At 44.8% G+C, this 21,328-nt stretch overlaps 1 protein-coding gene across 1 annotated transcript in view; it reads left to right on the top strand.

Annotated features, from left to right (window-relative positions):
- Positions 1 to 21,328, top strand: part of LOC128902657 (lipoxygenase homology domain-containing protein 1-like) — a 153,655-nt gene that overhangs the window by 45,700 nt on the left and 86,627 nt on the right. The window contains exons 8-15 of the mRNA XM_054186019.1: positions 470 to 593; positions 2,326 to 2,576; positions 4,110 to 4,245; positions 7,470 to 7,630; positions 9,217 to 9,303; positions 11,705 to 11,840; positions 13,568 to 13,722; positions 16,864 to 17,024. Coding sequence (XP_054041994.1) covers positions 470 to 593; positions 2,326 to 2,576; positions 4,110 to 4,245; positions 7,470 to 7,630; positions 9,217 to 9,303; positions 11,705 to 11,840; positions 13,568 to 13,722; positions 16,864 to 17,024 — 1,211 coding nt within the window. The remainder of the gene's footprint in view (positions 1 to 469; positions 594 to 2,325; positions 2,577 to 4,109; positions 4,246 to 7,469; positions 7,631 to 9,216; positions 9,304 to 11,704; positions 11,841 to 13,567; positions 13,723 to 16,863; positions 17,025 to 21,328) is intronic.

Here is a 21,328-nt window from a genome sequence, read left to right as displayed (position 1 = left end):
CGCACAAGCTGATGCGATGGTCTTGATTTGTCCTGAAACTCCTTAGTATTATTTTATAAAAAGGCTCTAAAACTGAGAGAGAAAGAAGACAGCCTGTTCCCAGAGCAGAACAAAGAGCTGCCATTCAGCTGATGGAGAAGAGTAGCCAGCAAAGGGGCTCTGGAGAGAAGGAAGACAGGCCAGCCAGCTGGTCTTGCTAGCAGAGACATCTGGTCTCATACGCGGCGAGAGATGCAGATTGAGTTCACTGGAGAAAAAAAGAAAAGAAAAAAGCCTGGGTTTTTACTCACTGATTGTCTGAGATTCTATCAGTACTAATTAGGGAGCGGAGAGGGATCTGCTCGAGTATTGAATGTATTAAATACCAGGTGAGAGTGTGTACATTAAGCTTCTGCTCCTCTGTCACCCCCTGTGTAACACCTTTGCTTTTTCCACATTATTTTGCAAAGTGCCGTTTCTTTTCTCTTAGGTGATCATTGAAGACATTGGCAATAAATGTGTGTACCAATTCCCAGTTGGACGCTGGTTTGCTTTAGATGAAGATGATGGAAAAATCCAGAGGGACATTCTTGTTGGGGGCACTGAAGCCACAGGTAAAGTCATGGGCTGAATCCATGGTGGGAAATGTGATGATACAAAGGCCTAATTAATGCTTCTAGCTGTGTTTTCTTTAAAGATTGAACACCTTATGCTTAGGGAGACCTGCAGTGGAGCATCTGCTGGTCAGAGGCTGTTTTGTGTGAGGGTCCCTCAACAACCATTGCATTTCCCACCTCCATATCTCACTGGTGAAGCTGCGCTGGACCTACGTGCTGATTTATCACCTGATGCACCTGGATGAGGGGCTGAGGATGAAAGATCCAGCTTGTACTTCAGCAAGTCGCTCACCAGCTTTCTGAAAGTGGATTGCAATTTCCACAGTGCATATTGTACTTCAGGTTCTTGCCTAGGGAACTACACATCCTTTTACAAAACAAGAAAGGCAGTGCCGAGCCCTAAAACTGTTTTGTTTTCCTTTTTTTTTTTTTTTTTTATTATCCAGCATGGCTAGAGACAAAAACGAAAGTTTTTTTTTTAACAATCAAAAGTTATGCCTCTGTCAAAAGAAAGGTGGATAAAAGAACTTACCAAGAGGCAGAAGATTATTTGGATCGCGTTCTGCCTGTATTTATTTGTTAGCATAAAGGCAACACTTTGACTATGCACAGAACAGCTGGTCTTCACTTCATTGTATGGTTTTCAACATCTGCAGTCCTTGTACTCCCCCCTGCATGTGCAGGAGGAGACTGGTCTGCGTGCAGAGTCCTGACTGCAGGAAATCTGGAAAAAGATCAATTCATTTACTAAAAGGTTCCCTTATTTTTTACCATTCATGACTGTGCATTTTTTCCCCTTCTCTCATGAGTTTGTTTTAAAGACGTATGCACAGTCAACCATGCTTGAATACGATTTGTAACATAAACTTCAAAGAGAGGATTTTTTAAAGAGAGCAAGTCCTGATGTTTCTACTTCATCCAAAGTCCCTATTGAAATTTTGTGGGTGATTTAAGCAAAGGAAGAACTTAGCTTGGGCTCCAATTGTTTTATTCAGGCTCCCCAAAACACTGTTATAGTTATAGAAGTGTCTCTTTATTTGGTGCCATGACACAGGTCTGAGAGATGCAAGTGAGCAAGAAGGGCTTGCAGAAAGAAGTGTTATCTTTCTTAGACCAACAGTTGGAGCTTGGAAAAAAAAAATATATATGTAAACTTTCATGCATATTGACTTCTTTTCAGAAATATTTTCCTTTCTTCCAGCTGGGCTAATACCTCTCCCAAGCCTTATTTCACTGAGATCTTTGGGATCTCACAGTTACAGTGAAGGTCCTGCTGGCTTCAGCAGCATTAGAAGCTGCTGATCCTGAGTTTTCAGAGTTCTGTGGTGCCACAGATCTTGCCACCACAGCTTAAAGTGACACTTCTCCATCCTCTCAGCATCCTCGGATGTGTTTAGTGATTGGTACCTCTCAAAACCAAGCAACTTAGTTGCCAATTCAATATTTTTGCTTTTCTTCACCTAATTATCACCACATGGTGATAAAAACCCCATTGGGCCATGCGACGGGAAGTTTGTCGTCACAAAATTCCGACAGTCTGAAGGTAGCTGTGCATTTCTCAGAGGTATGTGTGGGATAAAAACAAATGAAGCATTGCACTGTGTAAGTCGAAAGCTTAAAAAGACCGGTGGGAAACCAGTAGAGCCCAATGTACATCCAATCAAAAATATTACTCTCAGCCTTTTGTCCTCCCTTCTTTTCTTTCTAACCAAATTCCTGATTCCTTCAGGTATTGTGTACAACGTTGCTGTAGTGACAGGCGACATCAGAGGGGCTGGCACAAACTCCAAGATCCACGTAATTCTCCACGGCTCCAAAGGCTTAAAGAACAGTGGGAAGATTTTTTTGGAAGGAGGTGAATTTGAGCGTGCCAGGACAGATCTCTTTAACGTGGAGATAGCAGCTCTTCTCAGCCCTCTCAGCCGGGTCACCATTGGGCATGATAACTGCGGTGTCAGCTCTGGCTGGTTTTGTGAGAAGGTGAGACCAAGTTGTTTGTCTGTAGGTAGCTCTCAGACTGTTTCCCTATTCATAATCTGACCCCAACAACCAAATGCAGTTTAAAAAAAATAATAAAACCCCCCTGCTTTTATTTGGATGACAATATCTCCGGTTTAACAAGTCAATATTATACATAATGCATGGTAGTAGCTGATTGCCTCAAAGGCACATTAGATGCATAAGTCAATCACTCGCTAATTGGGTTGATTGCCCCTTTGCAGTCACAAAGATAGAGATTATTTTTTGCTCAGCGCCAAAAGCACCTTCAGATATTCGCCCAAGGGGCCGGACAGAAATAGTCTCGGTTTGTGCTGAGCATTTTGAAGTTATCATCTACAAAGTGGCTGACCACCGCTGTCACTGGGAGGTAGTGGAGAAATATGTGATGTGAGATCATGTACAAGATCAGCAGGAGCTAATGGGAGGGTGGAGGAGGCAGCAGCTGCCTAACCTGAAACTGGGAGGAAATGCAGTTTTCCTGGAAAGCAAAATCAGCTTAGGATGTGTTTGAGGGCTTTTTGTATCTTGTGTTTCTTGCAAAACCCTACTGTGCGCTGGTGTGTGGTGCACGACATGTGGGCTACATCCCCAGCAGCGTGGGCAGCAGGGCGAGGGGGGGATTCTGCCCATCTGCTCCGCTCGGAGGAGACCCCCCTGCAGCGCTGCCTCCAGCTCTGGGGCACCAACAGCAGAAGGACACGGAGCTGTTGGAGCGGGGCCAGAGGAGGCCCCGGAGATGCTGGGAGGGCTGGAGCCCCTCTGCTGGGAGGACAGGCTGAGAGAGCTGGGGGGGTTCAGCCTGGAGAAGAGAAGGCTCCGGGGAGACCTTATACCAGCCTTTCAGTCCTTAAAGGGGGCGTACAGGAAAGATGGGGAAAAAGTTTTTAGTAGGGCCTGTAGTGATAGGACAAAGGGTAATGGCTTTAAAATAAAAGAGGGGAGATTTAGATGAGGTGTAACGAAGAAATTGTTTACATTGAGGGTGGTGAGCCCCTGGCGCAGGCTGCCCAGAGAGGTGGCAGATGCCCCATCCCTGGAGGTGTTCAAGGCCAGGTTGGACGAGGCTCTGAGCAACCTGATCTAGTGGGAGGTGTCCCTGCCCAGGGCAGGGGGGTTGGACTAGATGGCCTTTAAAGGTCCCTTCCAACCCAAACCATCCTATGGTTCTACGATTCTATTATGTGCCGCACACTGACACAACGCTGACTCCTGCAGCCACACTGCCTGTTGCCATTCCCTTGCCCTGATGGTGTTTTATCTCCTCTTGGTTGACTCATTTTAATGTACTTCTGGAAAAGTGGGAATAAAAGGACAGAAGGGTCCTAGGTATACTCCAAATTGGGAATTGTGCGACCCATCCCATTCATGTTGGTCCAGAAAACCTGCTTTTGAGAGCAGTACCAAGATCTCCAGCTCTGTCTTTGCTTCAGTTACTTAAGTTTTCAGTATCAAGGCCCTGTGGGCTTGCAGTAACAGAATATTCGAACTCACCTTCCCAGTCTCTTTTCCTAGGTGGTGGTTTACTGCCCATTCACTGGTATTGAACAAACCTTCCCGTGTGGGAAATGGCTGGATGAAGATGAAGGAGATGGTCTCATAGAGAGGGAGCTCTACGAAATGGTTTCCCTGCGCCAGAGAAGACTGAAAAGTAGGTACAAGTGTCCAGGAGCCTCCTGTGACCCCCCCACCCCACCCCGCTATGCAACAGCACCCTGAGTGTCACCCATGCAATACAACATGGGTAGGCCCATAGAACGGTTTGGGTGGGAAGGGGCCTTAAAGACCATCCAGTTCCAACCCCCTGCCCTGGGCAGGGGCACCTCCCACCAGACCAGGTTGCTCCAAGCCCCGTCCAACCTGGCCTTGAACACCTCCAGGGATGGGGCATGGTCGGGTAGAGGCTCAAGTGAATTGAGTCCTGCATGAGTTTCAGCTTTGAACATCCTGGTTTGGGGAGTTTAAAATGAAACTTTTAAAATACCCTTGAAGAACTGCACTCATTTTCTTAAGGGAAGGAACTGGACCTGGCAGCCTTCCTCGGTCCACCGGACTTTAGGGCTGTCTCAGCCACCACTTCTTTGCAGAAAAGCGAGGCTTTTCTTATCACTATCAAAAAGCGAGGTTTCTTATCACTACAAAAGCAAAGTTTTCTGGTTCCAGATTGAAAGAAAACCTAAATAAAATAAAAAGACAAACCTGGGGAAAAGCAGGAAGAAAAACCAAACTCTTCCTACTAAGTTCATCTTTTTTATTCTTGGCCTTAAAGAAAAAACAGCTCTTAGTCGTGTCCAGCTGCTGAACGTGCCTGAGGAGGCACACGAGCACTGCTTTTGAAGCCTCTTCTCTAGAGGGAGGCAATGGCAGAGGTTTGCTGGGAGATGCTGCTCCGTGCGGTGCGGGGGCGTTCATCCATCCGCCCATGGCTCCAGCACCCGGCCTCGCTGGCTGCTTTCCTACTGAAGCCGAACGGATCGCTGCCGTCTCGCCTGTGCCAGTGTGTATGTGTAAGCAGAATGTTTTAATTAGGATAATAAGATACAGTCTAATCCGAATGCTTCGGGTGGGCTCCTGCTTAAACAGCAGTTCATTTAAATAAGCTTTATCTAAATGTTAGTCAGTGCTGTAACCACCTCTGTGCCTCTGACTCGGACCGTTTAGCTAAAGCATCTGCAACCTTTAACCCTCTATTATCAGCTCTGATTGTTATTGACGGGCTAATTCCCCTGCTGCCGCAGTGCAGGAGATAGACAGAGAGCATTAGCCTTGAGAAATCTGTGACCTTTAGCTGCCAGATTATAGAAGCGTAAGACTTGGAGTTAGAAAAGACCTATTATGTCATCTCGCCTCTCTCCCCCTGCACGCAGGACTGTCCCTTTCTCTAGAGCTGATCAAAGCTCGGTTCAACCTCACTTCGGGTATCCATGGTGAAATGGCTCCCTGCGCAGCGTTTGCAAGCTGTTCCCGCAGCGGATTGCAGCTCGACGTGTAGCTTGTATTAATTCTCAGTCTTTTTATTTATTTTTTTAAACTTATTTCCACCACCACCCTTATCTCGAATGTTATCCCGGAAAGTGATGTGTCAGGTCTAGCCCTCCCTGGTGTTCGTGCCCCGGGGAATAGTTGCTCTGGCTCTGAGAATTCCCAAACTGCCTGGATCCCTTGATGTGAAGGGGTAGGAAGCAGGGGAGTGTGCCCAGCGCGCCCCGGGAGGATGATGATGATGATGATGATGGGTATTTGGGGAAATGCCTGGTCTCCCCCGGCAGCTGCAGACCTATCTCACCCACGTTTCTCCCTGGGTGGTTTCTCCCTGAGAGCCTTCTGTCAGCATTTAATCCTGGTACAAGTTCCCTTTCCCCCCTCCCTGCGTGCATCGCTCCTCCTTTCCTTCAGCAAGAGGTCGGGGAGGCCGAGCCAGACCGATGAGGGAAGTCTCTGGCGGCTGAATCGCCCTTGCCCTTTTCCCCGGGGAGAGCGGGGCTGCTGCATCGCATGCCGTACGCAAACTTGCCTTTGCTTCATTTCTGCTCAGATAAGACTTGCTGGTGCTTTTCAGAAGGGAGTGGCCATCAACGTTTTGCATATTATTAAAATAAGGGCAGAACTTTTTCTACAAGAGAGTCCCCTCTCCCCGTCCCCCCTCATTTTTTGAGTAGCTGTCACCTCTTTTTGACAGTCAAATGCTGAGGAGATCAGAAAAAATCTAATTTATATGCATGTCATTGTATTTTTGTATTCCGTTCTGGGCTCTGAAGGTCGAGCCGTACTCATGTGGGCTCAAGCGTACCGAAAGGGTTAGCAATTCTTTCGTTAGGATTTGTTAATAATTCAGCTGATGTCTGAGTCCAGGAAAGAAACCCGTTCCCTCTCCTGCAGGTGCTGCAAGGCCTGCAGAAGTGAAACACATTATTATGAATAAAGAATGCAGATGAGGGGCTCTGTAGAGGGAATAACGTCACCATTATATACGCAACTGTCCTCTGGTATGAAAACCACTGTGAAGTTGCTGCAGGTGGACTGCTCTTACAGTTAAAATGTTGGGTGAAGACTTAAGAGATAAAAATTTTGTAGCTTTGCCATGATCTTTGGGCACGCCACTTAGAGTAACACAGGTGCAAACTGAAGTTGGGTGGGATTTAGGCGTCTCAATAATTTTAAACACTTTTGAAAAATACCTTTACGTAGCTCTGAGCATGTTTGCCCCACGTGGTGCAGCCTGGCTAGAGACACCTGAACGGGCTTCGAGCCAGCCTGTCCTGCAAAAGGCATATCTGGGGTAACTGGGGTAATTCCAACCTCAGGAAGGCTCATTAGCTCAGGATGAAGTGATACGTGGTTGTATCCATTCTCCCTGTTCCAGACACAGATCACCTGGAGCAAGTTTTAGGAGCTACCTGGGGCTGCATTGCACCATACACGAGTAACTGGGCACTTTCTCATTAACAAAAAGAAAGCTGACAGTGTTTGCCTGGCTTTCAAATGGTCTTCGAAGCTAGAGTTGTGGGTGTTGGAGAAGTATATTGAAACTGCATGGAGCACATCCCTGGATTACCCTGTCTGTATGTGTGTTCTTATGTATATATTACCTTCTATGCATGACATAGGAGAATATGGTTCACCTGGAAAGCGGTGATTTATGTTTTTTATCATTTTATTTTAAATGAAAACACAGAGCTATATTTCCAGGCAATCTCATTCTTGTATGTCCTGAAGCAGCTGATTATGTTTGTGCAGAAAAGGATAAAATGTCCTGGTCTTCTTTTGTACCATCCTGCCCTCTCTACCACCCAGGGCAAAGAATTATTATGTTTTTTACCAGGACACCTTTAAAACTTACTTTTTAAACAAAACCCCTCAAACCTTTCTTTGTAGAAAACCCCTGGTCTTTATGGATCTGGACAAGTGACATTAAGAATGCGGGGACAGATGCCACCATCTTCTTCCAGATTTATGGAGACAAGGGGAAGTCAGACGAGATGAAACTGGACAACAATTCAGACAACTTTGAAACTGGACAGACTGACAAGTTCATGGTATGGCTCTTGTGGAAGTGGTAAGTTTGGCTTGGTATCGCTTTCCAACACATTAGCTTCAGCTCTGCATAGAAAATCATCAGCATGAGGTCTTGACCTCAGTAGATCCTTCTGAAGTGGAGGTGAAGCCATTCAGTTTGCTGGTGACGCAAATGATTTCCCCACCTAGGGATATGGCTTGTCTTCTCCAAACTGGGCTTAGGCTGGTGTTCCTGGGTGCTCAGGTGGTGATGACTTCAAGTCATGTTCCTCTGTGGCTCCTGAAGCAGATATTCTTCCCATGAGGCACAGCCCCACTCATGTTATAGCCCCTTTTAGACCATGCTTCTCCAAAGCTATTAATTTATGTATTTTTCCCCCAGTGCCTAAGTGGTCATTGGCTATTTGCAGGAGAATTAGCAGTGGTGTTTCCTCTCCTTGGTGATCTGGTCTTTCAGCCTCCTAGACGTGAGCCTCCGTGAATGTTCAGGACTGAGCTCAACAGCATGTTGAGTTTGGAGAATCATAGAATCATAGAATCATTTAGGTTGGAAAAGACCCTTGGGATCATCGAGTCCAACCATCAACTCCACTCTACAAAGTTCTCCCTTACACCATATCCCTTAACACCACATCTAAACGAGTCTTAAACACATCCAGGGATGGTGACTCCACCACCTCCCTGGGCAGCCTATTCCAGTGTCTGACCACTCTTTCTGTGGGGGGTCTTCTGTTTAGGAACAAATATTTTTAAACGTTAACTGGGGACTGGTCAGAACAAAATTGAGAAACAAAATCATCTTAATGCATGGCTGTAGCCAAAACATTTACCCCCTTTGCATCAACAGCTGTAGATGCCTTCTGAAGGAAGCGTGGCTGTGCTTTGCAGGCCCTGTTTGAGAAAAAGCTGAAGCTAGAGAACTTCTAGCTAAGGCTAAGAGGCCTTAGGTCCTACTGGGAAGAGTGGTTTCAAGGAAATCTCATGATCAAAAGTGTATGGATTCAACTTATATGTTTTCCTCTCCTGAAAAGAGAGGCATCAAGCTATGAAGATAGGCTGACAGAGTTCGGGGTGTTCAGCCTGGAGAAGCGAAGGCACCAGGGAGACCTTAGAGCCCCTTCCAGTACTTACAGGGTGCCTACAGGAAAGATGGGGAGGGACTTTTTCCAAGGACATGTCGTGATAGGACGAGCAGTCATGGAAGAGGGTGGATTTAGATTAGATATCAGGAAGAAATTTTTCACTCTGAGGGTGGTGAGACACCGGCCCAGGTTGCCCAGAGAAGCTGTGGCTGCCCCATCCCTGGAAGTGTTCAAGACCAGGTTGGATGGGGCTCTGAGCAACCTGATCTAGTGGGAGATGTCCCTGCCCAGGGCAGGGGAGTTGGAACTGGATGATCTTTAAGGTCCGTTCCAACCTAAACCATTCTATGAATTCTATGAATCTTTGCAGAGTAGGGTTTACTTTTAAAGGACACAATATTTTTTTTACTTTAGCTTTTGACTTCTCTCTGATTTGGCTCTTAAAAGACGTTCAGAGATGTCCTTTGTGGGCATGCTTTGCTGACTTACAGAAATGGCTAACGGACTTTTTTTCCCCACCATAGATCGAACTCCCTGATCTGGGCACGTTTTATAAGCTTCGGATATGGCACGAGAAAAGAAATCCCTTTGCTGGCTGGCATCTGAATAAGGTGAGGGAACAGCAAGGGAATGTAGACCTGAAAAGCCAGATTGGTCACAAAGGTCTGCACTGTCGGTCCTGGGTCACTGTGTTCCCCAGCTGGCAGCTGCGTGTGAGCTGCTGTGGCCAGAGGTGCCGCCCTTTGCTGGCCGAGGGGTGGAAGTGGAAATCCTACATGAAAATGGGTTGTGAAGAGAGCACATCGTAACTTTTGCAAAAATATGCGGGGAGAGAAGGATTCATTGCCTATTTTTTTGGAGGAAATTCCTTCTCCTTTCTGTCCCTCTCAGTTCAGGCAAGCTATGCATGGGAAATGAGAGCAATGGGAAATGGCAGCTACCAACAGCCCAGATCGATGGTGAAAATCATGTTTCCCCATCCTTACAGTGTCACACCACTGTAGTTCCCCCTCAATGCTGCTGGTGGGGGGGTTCCTTATTCTTCATAAAGCTTCCTACTCTTAGACAGAGAGGTAAACCCACTCCTTCTACGGCCTATTTAGGCTGGTCATAACAAAAAAAAACTGATTATGGTAGAGACCTGTTGTACAATGGAGCATAACCTGCCCTGAAGTGCTGACAGCCCATTGCAGGAGCTTGACATTTGCAGACTGGAGGCTGTGCAGAAGAGAACAGCACTGTGCTGTATGAGAAATAAAAAGGGTGATCTTGATCTTCAGTCACACGTCCTTTGTTCCACCAGCAATGATTACCGTGCTGTCAGCCCTCACCTGGGTCTGCAAGGTAGCAAGTTCATCCCTAAGCTTCACCCATACTCCTTCTGCAGAGCTTGGAAGAGGTTCTCTGCGCTTAACAAAACATACACTTTGCTCTGCAGCCATAAATAGCTGCGATGATAAATCACAATTTACCGCTAAGCGATTTTTCTTGCGTGCCTCTAATGTGCTTTGACAGATCCTGCCCTCCTGCACTGTTGGGGAGCTGTGAAAGCATACGTGGTCAAACACCTCTCCAGTGGGGAGAGGGCGTCAAGTACTGCTGTGTTCACCATATGGTGGGAGAAGGTGGTCTTTATCAAAAAGAAGGAGCTGGTCAGACTTTGGGGCCACTGCAATTGTCTTTATTGGTTTGTTCACAGATGATGAGCAAGAATGCTTGGACCTTCTATAGCCATACATTTCCCTGGGGTATCCTCTTTCCCATCCCAGAAATTGTGTTCAGGGAGGATAAGAGGGATCTGATAGGATGTCTAGGATTCACTTTGGGCCAAACTGTCTAAGCAAACCCAGTGAAGTGAAATAAATCTGCCTGTATACAGCCAGTCTGAAGTTTTCTGGATGCATCAGGCTCACGGTACATGAATCCCATCACTTGTGCATCCATTTAAGCACCTAGGAACTTAAGATGAAGCCTTAATGATGCTTTGTTCCAGTCCTCACACATTTCATGTGAGGCTTGCTTCATGTCGGGGCAGGCTTCCATTTTCTACTAGAAGAACGCAAGAACAGCCATAGTGGTCCAGCCAAAAGTCCATCTAGCCCAACATCCTCTCTCTTGTGTCACATAAGTGCATGATTAGAGAGCTGTAAGAAAAGGATAAGTATTTATGATACTTACCTCTAGCATTCTTCTAGTTTTTCTTATTTCCAGTTGGAGACTTACTTCTTGAACAGATCTACTAATCATGGAGCACTGAGCAGGTTTCTCTTCCTTTTATTTGCTCAAAGGCTCCAGTCTCCCCTCAAACACTTACACTTTTAGCAACCATAATAGCTTTTGGCAAGAACTTCACAGGTTGATTGTGTCCTTTTGTTTGCTTTGAACTTCGGTCTACAAGCATCATTTGATGCCCTGTATTTCTTGTAGCAAAAGAGTGAATAGGTGACCCCCCTCTGCCTTCTCCATGCCGCCTGTGATTTTGTAGACCTTCATCATACCCTCCCTTCACCTGCTTCAACAGTCATCTGCAGAGCTTATTTGCTCATTACCCCTTTGGAAGGTACTGCAGAATCTTTGATCATTCTTGCTGCCGTTTTCTGGGTGTTTTCTCAATGTGCCATGCACTGACTTTAAGCTGCGAGAACCAGCAGTGCGAGTGCCATCCAGGGTTTGCTCTTGGGATTTGTACAGTGGCATATGAAAAGCAACTACTAAGAGCCACGGTGTCCATCAAAATTTTCACAACATCATGGAGCGACTGGAGAAAGGAGGAATGAAAAGCCATCAGCTATGACAGAATTTTCTCCATGCATCAGTGCGGTGCATGAGTCGGAATGACGATCTCATTATCAATGTGTGTTATTTCTCTACTGCTACCTACTCTTCCTTCCCAGGCACAAAAAAAAAACCCAAACCAAAACCAAACCAAAAAACCCCCAAAAACCTGTCAGGAGCCTGTTGCTTTTTTGTCTTTAAGACTCCGAACTCACGCAGTGTTTTGGTTTAATGAAGGTAACTTTGCTGAAAACGCTGACGAAAGAAAAATACTCATTCAACTGTGGCCGTTGGCTAGATATAAATGAAGACGACAATGAGATCGTGCGGGAGCTCCCTGCGGAGGGATCTCTAGTGACTGAAGTCATGCCAGGTGAGAGCCACGGGCTCCGTGCAGGGGCTTGCTTAGGACCTGAATGGAAAGAAACCCTCTTTGTATAAGGGATGTACAGGTAGACCGAGGCAATTCAATTAGCTTCTCTTTCTGGCACTTTCTCTCTGCAGTCTTTTCTGTGTGCATCATTAGCTGCATGAAGCCTCAGAAATCCCAGGCTCTTATTCTGAGCAGATTTCTCTGTGGTGGGAGATGGGAGAGATCTGGCCACAGCACAATTGTTTCCAGAGCTATATCTATATTTTATTTTTTTTTCAAACTTGTATTTTTTCCAGTCTCCCTTAAAATGTGAAATGCCAGGTTTGAAGGGATGTTCACGGAAAGCAAGCTTAGCTGGAATGCAATCTAAAATTTATTGATCATTTTTGAGCTTTAATGTTTTATATAATTATACGCACATTTATGCAGCTATATGCTGCACAGGACAGTTGTCCAAGAGTATAGGCACCTTTCAGTATGTGTGAGCAATACGAACCGTTTATTGGGTTTACTATGCTTTAACTGGTGATTTAATTAAGGAAAGCCACAGACCTTTGCGTTGGCTTCCTGGAGTGGTTACTCCTGTCTTGACCTTGTGTGACAAGAATCAAGTGTCCTTGGAGGGGGAATTTTGGAGAGCAGAATACCTCAAGGTGGCCATTGGGATTTCTCTAATTTCCACCGAAGCACTCAATGGGGCTCCGCACTCTGTAGACCACGAGTGCCCTGTTTTGTGAAACTTCTGATGAACTCAGTGATCTGCATGCAGCTGAGCAGTTCCTCAGAAGCGGAAGAGTAATTGTAATTGCAGATGTTATTAAAATGTAAATAAATCTGGTTTTGAAATGTATTTTTAATCAACTGTGGAGAGAGCTGCTTGAGTTCAAATGCAGGCACTTTCCCGTGTGGAGCAGTTGTGCCGAGCAGAGGCAAGACACAGCATCCGTGTGTTGGGCTTGCAGGGGGTTTTGGGAAGGGAGGGTGGGATCATTGCTTCTTGTCCCTTCCCGATGCTGGAGAAGACAGGTCTCTCTCTCTCGAAGGTTGGTCTGTGGGCTGGTTCTTCCTTGAGAAATTTCTTCTGGAAGTCCTTCACTCAATGGGATGGGAGGGCAGAGATGAGGGCAGGGTAGGGGGAGGAGGTGGCAGCTCAAAATCCATATGACAAAATCCTAAATAAAGATCTCAAAGGTGACAAGGAGACAAGACACCACCCAACCTCCTGCGCTGTAAGGGTCCCAAGGCGATGGACCAAGTGGGCTTGTCCTGCCCCAGAAAGCCAACACGAAGAGCCCGTTCCTCAGGTCCCTGAGCGCTCAGCCCCTTTTAACTCTTTTTGTCTGCCTGCCATGCCCCTGGATGCTGAAAATGATGTCTTCCCCAAACACATCGTTACAAGGTCCCCCATCACCGGGACACTCTCAGGAAGGCAGGAAGGGAGGTAGGAGGGCTGGGGCCCCGTGGAGGCTATACACTCCAATTCATAAAGTTTTACTTGAAGGGAATAGCATTTTTGTCTCCTTCTTTGGAGGGATTTTTTTTTGTTCTGTTTTGTTTTGTTTTTTATCTTTTTTTTTTTCCTAAGTGTAAAAGTCAATACATCAGCAGAAGTACCAACTGGAAGTACGAGCACTTAAAATTAATTGCAAGTCTGTGGAAAATGCAGTAAATTTAAATGACAATTAATCGTGTTGCTGAAATTTTTTTATTAATTTATGTCTCCACAGTGATAAAATACCGGGTGACGGTTTGCACTGGGACGGTAAGTGGGAGCGGCACGGATGCCAACGTCTTTGTCTGCCTCATTGGTGACCAGGGAGACACGGGAGACCGCGTTCTCTACAACTGCATCAACACTGTCAATAAATTTGAAAAAGGCAATGTAAGTTCACACAGCAGCTCCTTAAGATGGGTTTTAAAGCGTGTGACAGTTTGTAGGTTGGTTTGAGGTTTTTTTGAGATATATATTTGTAAACTGGGCTGATTTCCTTGCCTGTTTAGGCAAGGGCATTAGGGAGAAATAAATCATGTCCACAGAGCATCATAAGAGGTTGCAGTTGGAGGGAGGTTTAGGTCAGGGTCAGTGTGGTCTTGCTTGACATTGGTCTGTTCGTAGAAGAGTCTCCTGGTTTGCTCCCCAGCTACGTCCTGACTGTTGAAATTGCATCTTCAGATTGGGCCAGGCTTCCAGAAAATCCGTCCATCTTCCAAGAACAAGAGGAAACCTTTCCCCCTCCATGTAATCTGGCAAAAATTTGGCTTCTGGGGCAAAGGAAGAAAAAGCGTCTTATTTAATGTGAAAATCAGAACCGAAAGCCTAACGTGTTTCCTTTCTGTTTCATCCAGTCTCCCATCAACCATGCTGCACTCAATTTTTGTGTCTTATTTTCAATATGTTTTTTGTATGCTCGTGTCCTGAATGGAGCGGGGTGGAAATGGCCTGAACTGAAGACAGAGCTTGTTCCCTGGAAAGCTGGAGATAACGAAGAGGTCAAACTGTAGTTAAAGCCCCTGCAGCATTAACAAGCAAATAGTGTGCTGATCTGATCTATGGGGTCAACCTACTTAATATGTATTCAATTATGAGGCACATTTTGGATCTCTGGGGTCCAGCTTAGACTGGTAAAATGTAATCAGTATCTCCTGGAGGAGATTTTGAGAATCTGATCACAGAACTCTGCAGATTTCCCCTCTTTTGTGCCATTATTTGATTGAAGAGTTGGAATGGAAAGAAAATGATAAAAGGAAGTCACGTTTTCAAAACTGACCATTGAATTGAGGCTTCTGAAATATGCATTAACAAGTTTCATTTGCCTTTGAGTCTCCAGAATTTCCAATTCTTCACTGAAATCATTGAGGTTGTTAGACTTTAAAAGAACTTTCATCAAGGTTTTCTTGTGCCTGTAAGACCCATCCGTGGAAACGTGTGATTTACACAGTGTGAAAGTTTGTTCTACTTCTAAATGATATAAATGTTTGCAGACATGGACATTGCAAGCATCATCCTTTTGCCTATGCACTTATACATTACATTATAGATTTTTTTTTATTTTTAAAAGTTAGGTCCAAACAGTAAAGGATAGCATTTTGTCATTTGGCAAAGTCTAGTTTTGCCAAAATGGTAGCAAAATGAGTTATGTCTTGGTGGTGGTTTGAAGACTATTTCAATGGAGTTCCAAAGAAAGATGCTTGGTTCACAGAAGATACCAATATTTTGAATACAGATGATGGCTATTTTATTATTACACCTAAAAATGAGTTATAGGGTAACTTGCATGACTGGGGGCGGGGGGAAGAAGAAATAATTTTGGAAACCAATTCATGCGATTAATAGTGTCCAGATGATATAAACCAAACTAGAACCTGTTAATGGAAAACTGCTGTCTGGGCATGAGGAGCTGAAAGCTGGTGAATGAATTGGAAGCTGTTTAAGGACTGATCCTGACGAACTTAGACCTCATATATCCAAGTGACTGAATGAGTGTATCTACACTGATTAACTCAGACACCTTGTTAAAAAGAAATGTAGCAAAGTCAGTGCGGTCTCTGATCTACAGCCACTTAAACCAGTAGTGCTTTGACTACCAATTTAACTTGAAAAGTTTGCTCGCAGATGCAAACTAACAGCCTGTAGAGAGGGTAACATTTAAAGATGCCTCTAAATTAGGTGTTTGCCCTGCTGTGGTTCCAGTTAGTTACTTACTCATTAATTTACATCAACCTTTAATACATAAGATGAACATCAGGCCTAATGAATTAGACTTCATTGACTTAGACTGACTCAGTGAGGTTTTGATACCTTAAAACCCCAATTCGGCAGTTTTGAGTATGTAAGTAACGCTTGTTCATGTGTGTAAACCCATCATTAACACTTCAATCAGTGGTAATATGTTCAGTTGTCTTTATTTTAAAGGTCAGTTTGGAGTCCTGAATGCTGGAAAAATTAAGATTGTTTTAATAAACTTAAATATTTAAGTAAATATTGCCTTGCCACCACGATTTCTGGGAGCTAGCTGGATATATGCTACCACCATATGTATTTCACAGGCTTTTGGGAGATGAAGAATGAGCTTGCTCTTACCTAGAGAGGTATCTCGGCCTGATGGTAACCACAGCAGTCATGTCTGTTTGGTGGGCTATACGCTTCAGATATGCTGCATGTTTACACACGGTATTTACCATACACGTGTGTGTGTCTTTACATGTACCATAGATACTTGTCTGGTATCTGGTATTACTTCCTAGAGGGGTAATTTGCTCTTTTAATACATCTCTCTTCCTTCAGCCATCAGGAACTGCTGTTCCCATTAGCTCTTGTGTAACAGAGCTCTGCTCCTGAGGGGCCATCACTTGGGCTAATCTGTAGGTTGGCGATTTGAGCCTTTTTCCAGACTCTAAAAAAGAGAAAAGACATAAAATTCATGTCTCTTGTAGGGTATTAAGGGTATTTAGCTGCTGGGCTGGGTACACACCAACCTCTGAACACAACTCATGGAGCAGCTGGGAACGCCCTTGTGCAACCATGCCTGATGTTTGCATGCCAGGGGATGGCTGGGGTCAAATTGTGCTCAGTAGTCCATGTTGTCTGAATTTAACGTGCAGTAATGTCTTTGAACTGTAACTCTAAATTCTTCTGTGGATGTGGTGTGAAGTGACCTGCCCCAGGTTTCCCAGAAAGCTGATATTTGAGCAGGGGTTTGAACTTGGATTTCCTGCCTCTCTGTATGAACTTCTTAATAATCAAATTACTTTTCTTTTTTTTACAGCTGCGGAGGGCATGCAATGACATGGGAGATTTAAAATGCTGGCAGATCATATATTTCTAAATCTAATGTTATACATCTAGCACAAATATTCAAGCTTTCATTCCTTGGTAAATTAATTCGTACTTTCTCCTTCATCTTGTGAAGAATTATCTTGCAGCATGCTGATGATGTTGGTTTGATTGCCACAATAAATTTGGTTGGTCTGTTTGTTTTTAGGGAGAATTATTGCCTTACCTTTTTCCTTTTCCTTCTCAAAGGCTGATGAATTCTTCGTGGAAGCAGTAACGCTGAAGCAGGTGAGGAGGGTGAGGATAGGGCATGATGGCAAAGGAGGAAGCAGTGGCTGGTACCTTGCCAAAGTGATAGTGAGGGAAGAAGGACAGCCAGAAAGTGAGGCTGTGGAATTCCCCTGCTACAGGTACTGGAAAAAATGCTTGCAAAGGATGCCTCCATCTATGTGTTTGCCAAACTTTGAAGAGCCTAGCTGTTCTTCCAAGATTGGAATTTTCTGAGCGCAGCTTAATCCTTTTTTTTTTTTTTTTTTCTTTTTTTTTCTTTTTGCTAAGCCGGAAAGCAAAGAGTGTGGATTGGGAGGTTTAAGACTTCTAACTCCCCTTACCAAATGAACAGCAATATGAATTGTGAACTTCCCCGCAATTAGCTCAGTAATACAGACAATTTCCAAAAGGCTAAAATGCAACCTTCCAGTACCACATCCAGTGCCGCTGCAATTGCCTGCTGCAGGAACACGCTCTGCAATCTGCTAGTTTTATTGCATGTGTGGGATGGGGTTCTGGTGCCTCACATGCACATCCCATCTTTCCAGGAGCAATGGGATGCTATTTTTGTGTTGGGAGAATGCAAAATTGCTACGTTGCCATCTTGAGAGCTCCTTGCATGCAGGGAAACGCACATCATGCAGCAGAGACAGCGGTAGAGCAGAGGGCTGTAGCTCACCCCTATGGGCGAGTTATAAATGTATTCTTCTCTTTCCTAGACACTCAAGTGGCCAAAAGAAATGTGCTGTACTAAGGCTGCCCCATTCCCATGGGGAATAAGATGCCCCATCTGTCCTGGCACTAATTAGGGCCTGCCTCAGCATCGCAGCACAAACCAGAGAGAACTGGGTGAAAACATAAAGAGACAAACTTCAGTGTAGCCCAGTGTCCTCTAAAGCCCCACTTGCCCTCTCAAGGTGTCCACCCTGTAAGATGGAAGTCCACCGAGCTCCACTTAACACCAAGTACCTGTTCTAAAAACTCATCTCCCGGGGAACAAGTGGAATTGTAAAATGCAGACACAATTATTTTAAAACTGCAAACAAAGGTAAAAGCACTAGAGCCGGTTATTTGTCTCCTGTCACTGCAAATCGGGAAGAATTCCACTGTAATGAGGGGAGTCAGCCAAGTACATGCCAGGAGCCAGCCCCAGCCTCTCTGCCTTGCTAAAGCCCCGTCACATCAGAGAGCAAACCCACCGGGGAGACAGCTCGGAGCGGCAGATGCAATGTCATCCTGGCTGCGAGAAGCAAGCCAGTCTCTCCCTTCTCAAAGAACAAACCACCGTGTTGTCGTTGCTGCCTTTTGATACATATTTAACGACCATATGCTTTACTGAGTTAGGCAGGCAAGCGAGATGGGTTTTTACTTGGACATGGAGTGTCCACGTGAATAGCTGTTTTGCTCAGAGTCCTCAGAGACACTTCTGTGTCTGACTGCACCGTGCAGCTGGCTCATGGAAAAGATTTCTTTTTGAATTGTCTCTTTGCTTGACTGTATAACTGGGTGTCTTCCCTCAGCTGGGAGTGATGACCCCCTGCCCCTGAGGTTCGCACTCTGGGTCAGAAGCATCAGAGTCCTTGGGGCATTTCCCCTCAGGCCAGGGACTGAAAAAGGAAGGGGAAAAAAACCCCGAAGCCTCTTATGCCCAAAATATTAATGGGGTGCATTCAGGCTTCAAGACACAAGTGATGGAATTCCACTCTTCTTGCCTTTCTTAATGACTCTTTTTCCGAGTGAAATCAGTGTTGCTCGTGCAGCTTTGTTTGCTGTCCTTGTGCCAGCATTATCTCTTCCTCTCAGATTGAGAAGGTAACATGACTGATCACCTCCAAACACAGGGACAGCTGCTCCCTCTCACTATCTTTGGTGCCTGTGTCTCTTGAGAGACGGGGGCATCATCGCAGTATACGGGTGTCGTCATGGAGTCTGGAGATATCTGAGGGCGAAGGTGCTCACCCACTGCATCCTCCGTGTGAGGGATAAACGTTTCCATGACCTGCAGCGTTTGGATGTTCCCCTCCAGTCCTGTAGGCCAAGGACAGCTTATGTCCTCTCTGCATGGGCAGGCGCTCAGAGAGGCCTGCTTCACCTGTTTCTTCAGAGTCAAGATGTTGAAGAAGACTTGGCCAAGAAGAGAGGCCTTCTTTTTGTGAGCCAATGCAAGCGAGGGTAGTTATAGACTCCATCTGGGGGACAACAGGGAAGCTTCTGTTTCTGCTTGGCCAATCTGTGGCCAGCCAGTGGCCGTGTTGATGTTCTCGTTGCCTTCATCTCCAAGACCTGATTAACTTCCACTCCTCTACACAGCACAATTGCATGGTCTGGAGAAAAAAACTTCTGCTGCTGTGTCCTTACTGAAAGCTACTCCATTGACTTTCTGCTGCTTAGCTTCTACTGTGAGACAGCTAGAGGACAAAATGCCTTCCCGCAGAAACACATGTCACCCATGCAGGAAGCTTCACAGGCATCTTCCCTCTGTAAAAACCAGGCTGTGCCACCATGTGGAGGTCAGATATTACAGCAAAGAGCTGGCTAACCATCATCCACTGTAACTAAGCTCTGTAGGATATCCTTATAGATCTTCATTGCATATAACTCCTTGAAGTGTCTGTTCTTGTTGTTTACATACTCATACACATGGCTATGTTTTGTCTTTTAACTTGAAAGCCTTTTTATGACTCTACAGGAACATCTATTACCTAATAGTCATGAGAGCTCAATGAGAAGGACTGTCTTTGTTGTGCAAGGGAGCCAGCAGAGATAAAGAGAAGCTAAGTGGATTAATTGTGAGTTGGTGTCAGATTCAGGAAAAGCATCGAGGAATAATGAGTTCCAGGCCTGTGCTTTCAACTCTTAAAGCAGTTGGCTGTAAAGGGAATGGCTTGTAGGTCTTCCTAGAGTCAGTGGTTTTTAAAGCGGTCATTTGATCTGTGCTTGCAAGAAGTAAATACGAGTAACTTCTCAGAGCCTTATTTGCAGAATTACTAGTAGGTCACTCGGATGCACTGCAGTGTTATTCCTCCCTTATGACCACAGGACATTATAACATCCGTGCTTTTAGGGACTGAACACCGAATCATTCAGTGGCACAACTGAACAATTGATACTTTATAACACCTGATGTGGTTTACGTACGTGATTATGAATACTGCTAGAAAGTTCAAAATGAAGGAGTTCACCTTTCGCCCCAGAACTGGAGCTGAACCTTTCTGAAGCTCAGAACTGAGTTCTTCAGATTCCATTTTCTCCTCAAGGCTCAGTGGAAGTCCAGGCGTGGACTAGCTGACATTCTCTAAAATAGTCTATTTTTAATAATATTTATATCCCAGACAGAAATGAATTTTCAATCAGGCAAAGTCGTGAGTTCGTGACAGGATAGAATTCTATATGCTATAAATCATTACAGCTCCACTGAAATCTTCAATGATACTTCGTTACATTTTTTTCTAAGCATATGGACTGCACCATCCTAATTTTTCTCCAGCACAAGCATAAGGGAATATCGGTAATTCTCTGAAGAACAACAGACAGAACATGAATGGGATGATGCACCAGGAGGTTCCTGTGAAAGAACATTTATTCAACCAAATGCCAAAAGTGTTCATCATACAAAGGATCCAGAGAAACCTCCTTTTGCTGCCTAAAAATAGACTGAAATGTCTATCTGTTTTACACATATTTATATATATAGGTTATATCTAAAGACACACAAATACATATGTATCTGAATCTAACGGATGGGCTAATCATTCTAATTGCACACAGGCTATCATCTGCAGGATTTCAAATGCTAAATATGATGTCATACCATATTTTTTTACACTGTTTCCCTGACACTCTGATCTTCTAGAAATTCTCTGTGAAGTGGCTTTCGTGTCATATTTATGACCATTTTGGGTTATTGGACGTACAGTATCTCTTTAGAATTAAGTATCTGATACAGGACATGATGACACCCCTGAAACCCCACAGTGGCACGTGAATTACATGCACTGAAATTGCGCGGAAGCCCTGGTAAAATAAAAGATTTTGACAGGTCTTTTGTGCTAGGAATATGATTGCATTATGCTGAAAATTTCTATTTTCCGCAGCCTGATGTGTTTATAATGTGTCGATCCATTTGCGTTCAGTGTAAGACTATAAACCCCTGGTTGCAATCTGCTGCTCAGTGATACGCGATTGGAATTACATTGAAGTAAAATTAGGATATTGCAGCATATGTGCTGAAGGGAAGGAATGCAATGGCATCGCTCATCCAAATACTTCCTCTGTCACTAGTTAAAGTCATCTTCTTGAGAAAATCGTGCTTCTGCCACTTCTAGATATTTTCTTGGCTGAAACAAAGTAAGGAGCCTTAAGCCACTTCTGCTGATAAACCTCCCTCCTCCTTTTCCAGTCCAAGACACGCTCCCTTCCTTGCTATCAGTAGCTACCAACATTG

The sequence above is a fragment of the Rissa tridactyla genome, chromosome Z (genome assembly GCF_028500815.1).
Source record: "Rissa tridactyla isolate bRisTri1 chromosome Z, bRisTri1.patW.cur.20221130, whole genome shotgun sequence".
Lineage (NCBI taxonomy): Eukaryota > Metazoa > Chordata > Aves > Charadriiformes > Laridae > Rissa > Rissa tridactyla.
The sequence above is the reverse complement of the archived record's forward strand: the minus strand, read 5'-3'. Positions and strand labels throughout refer to the sequence as shown.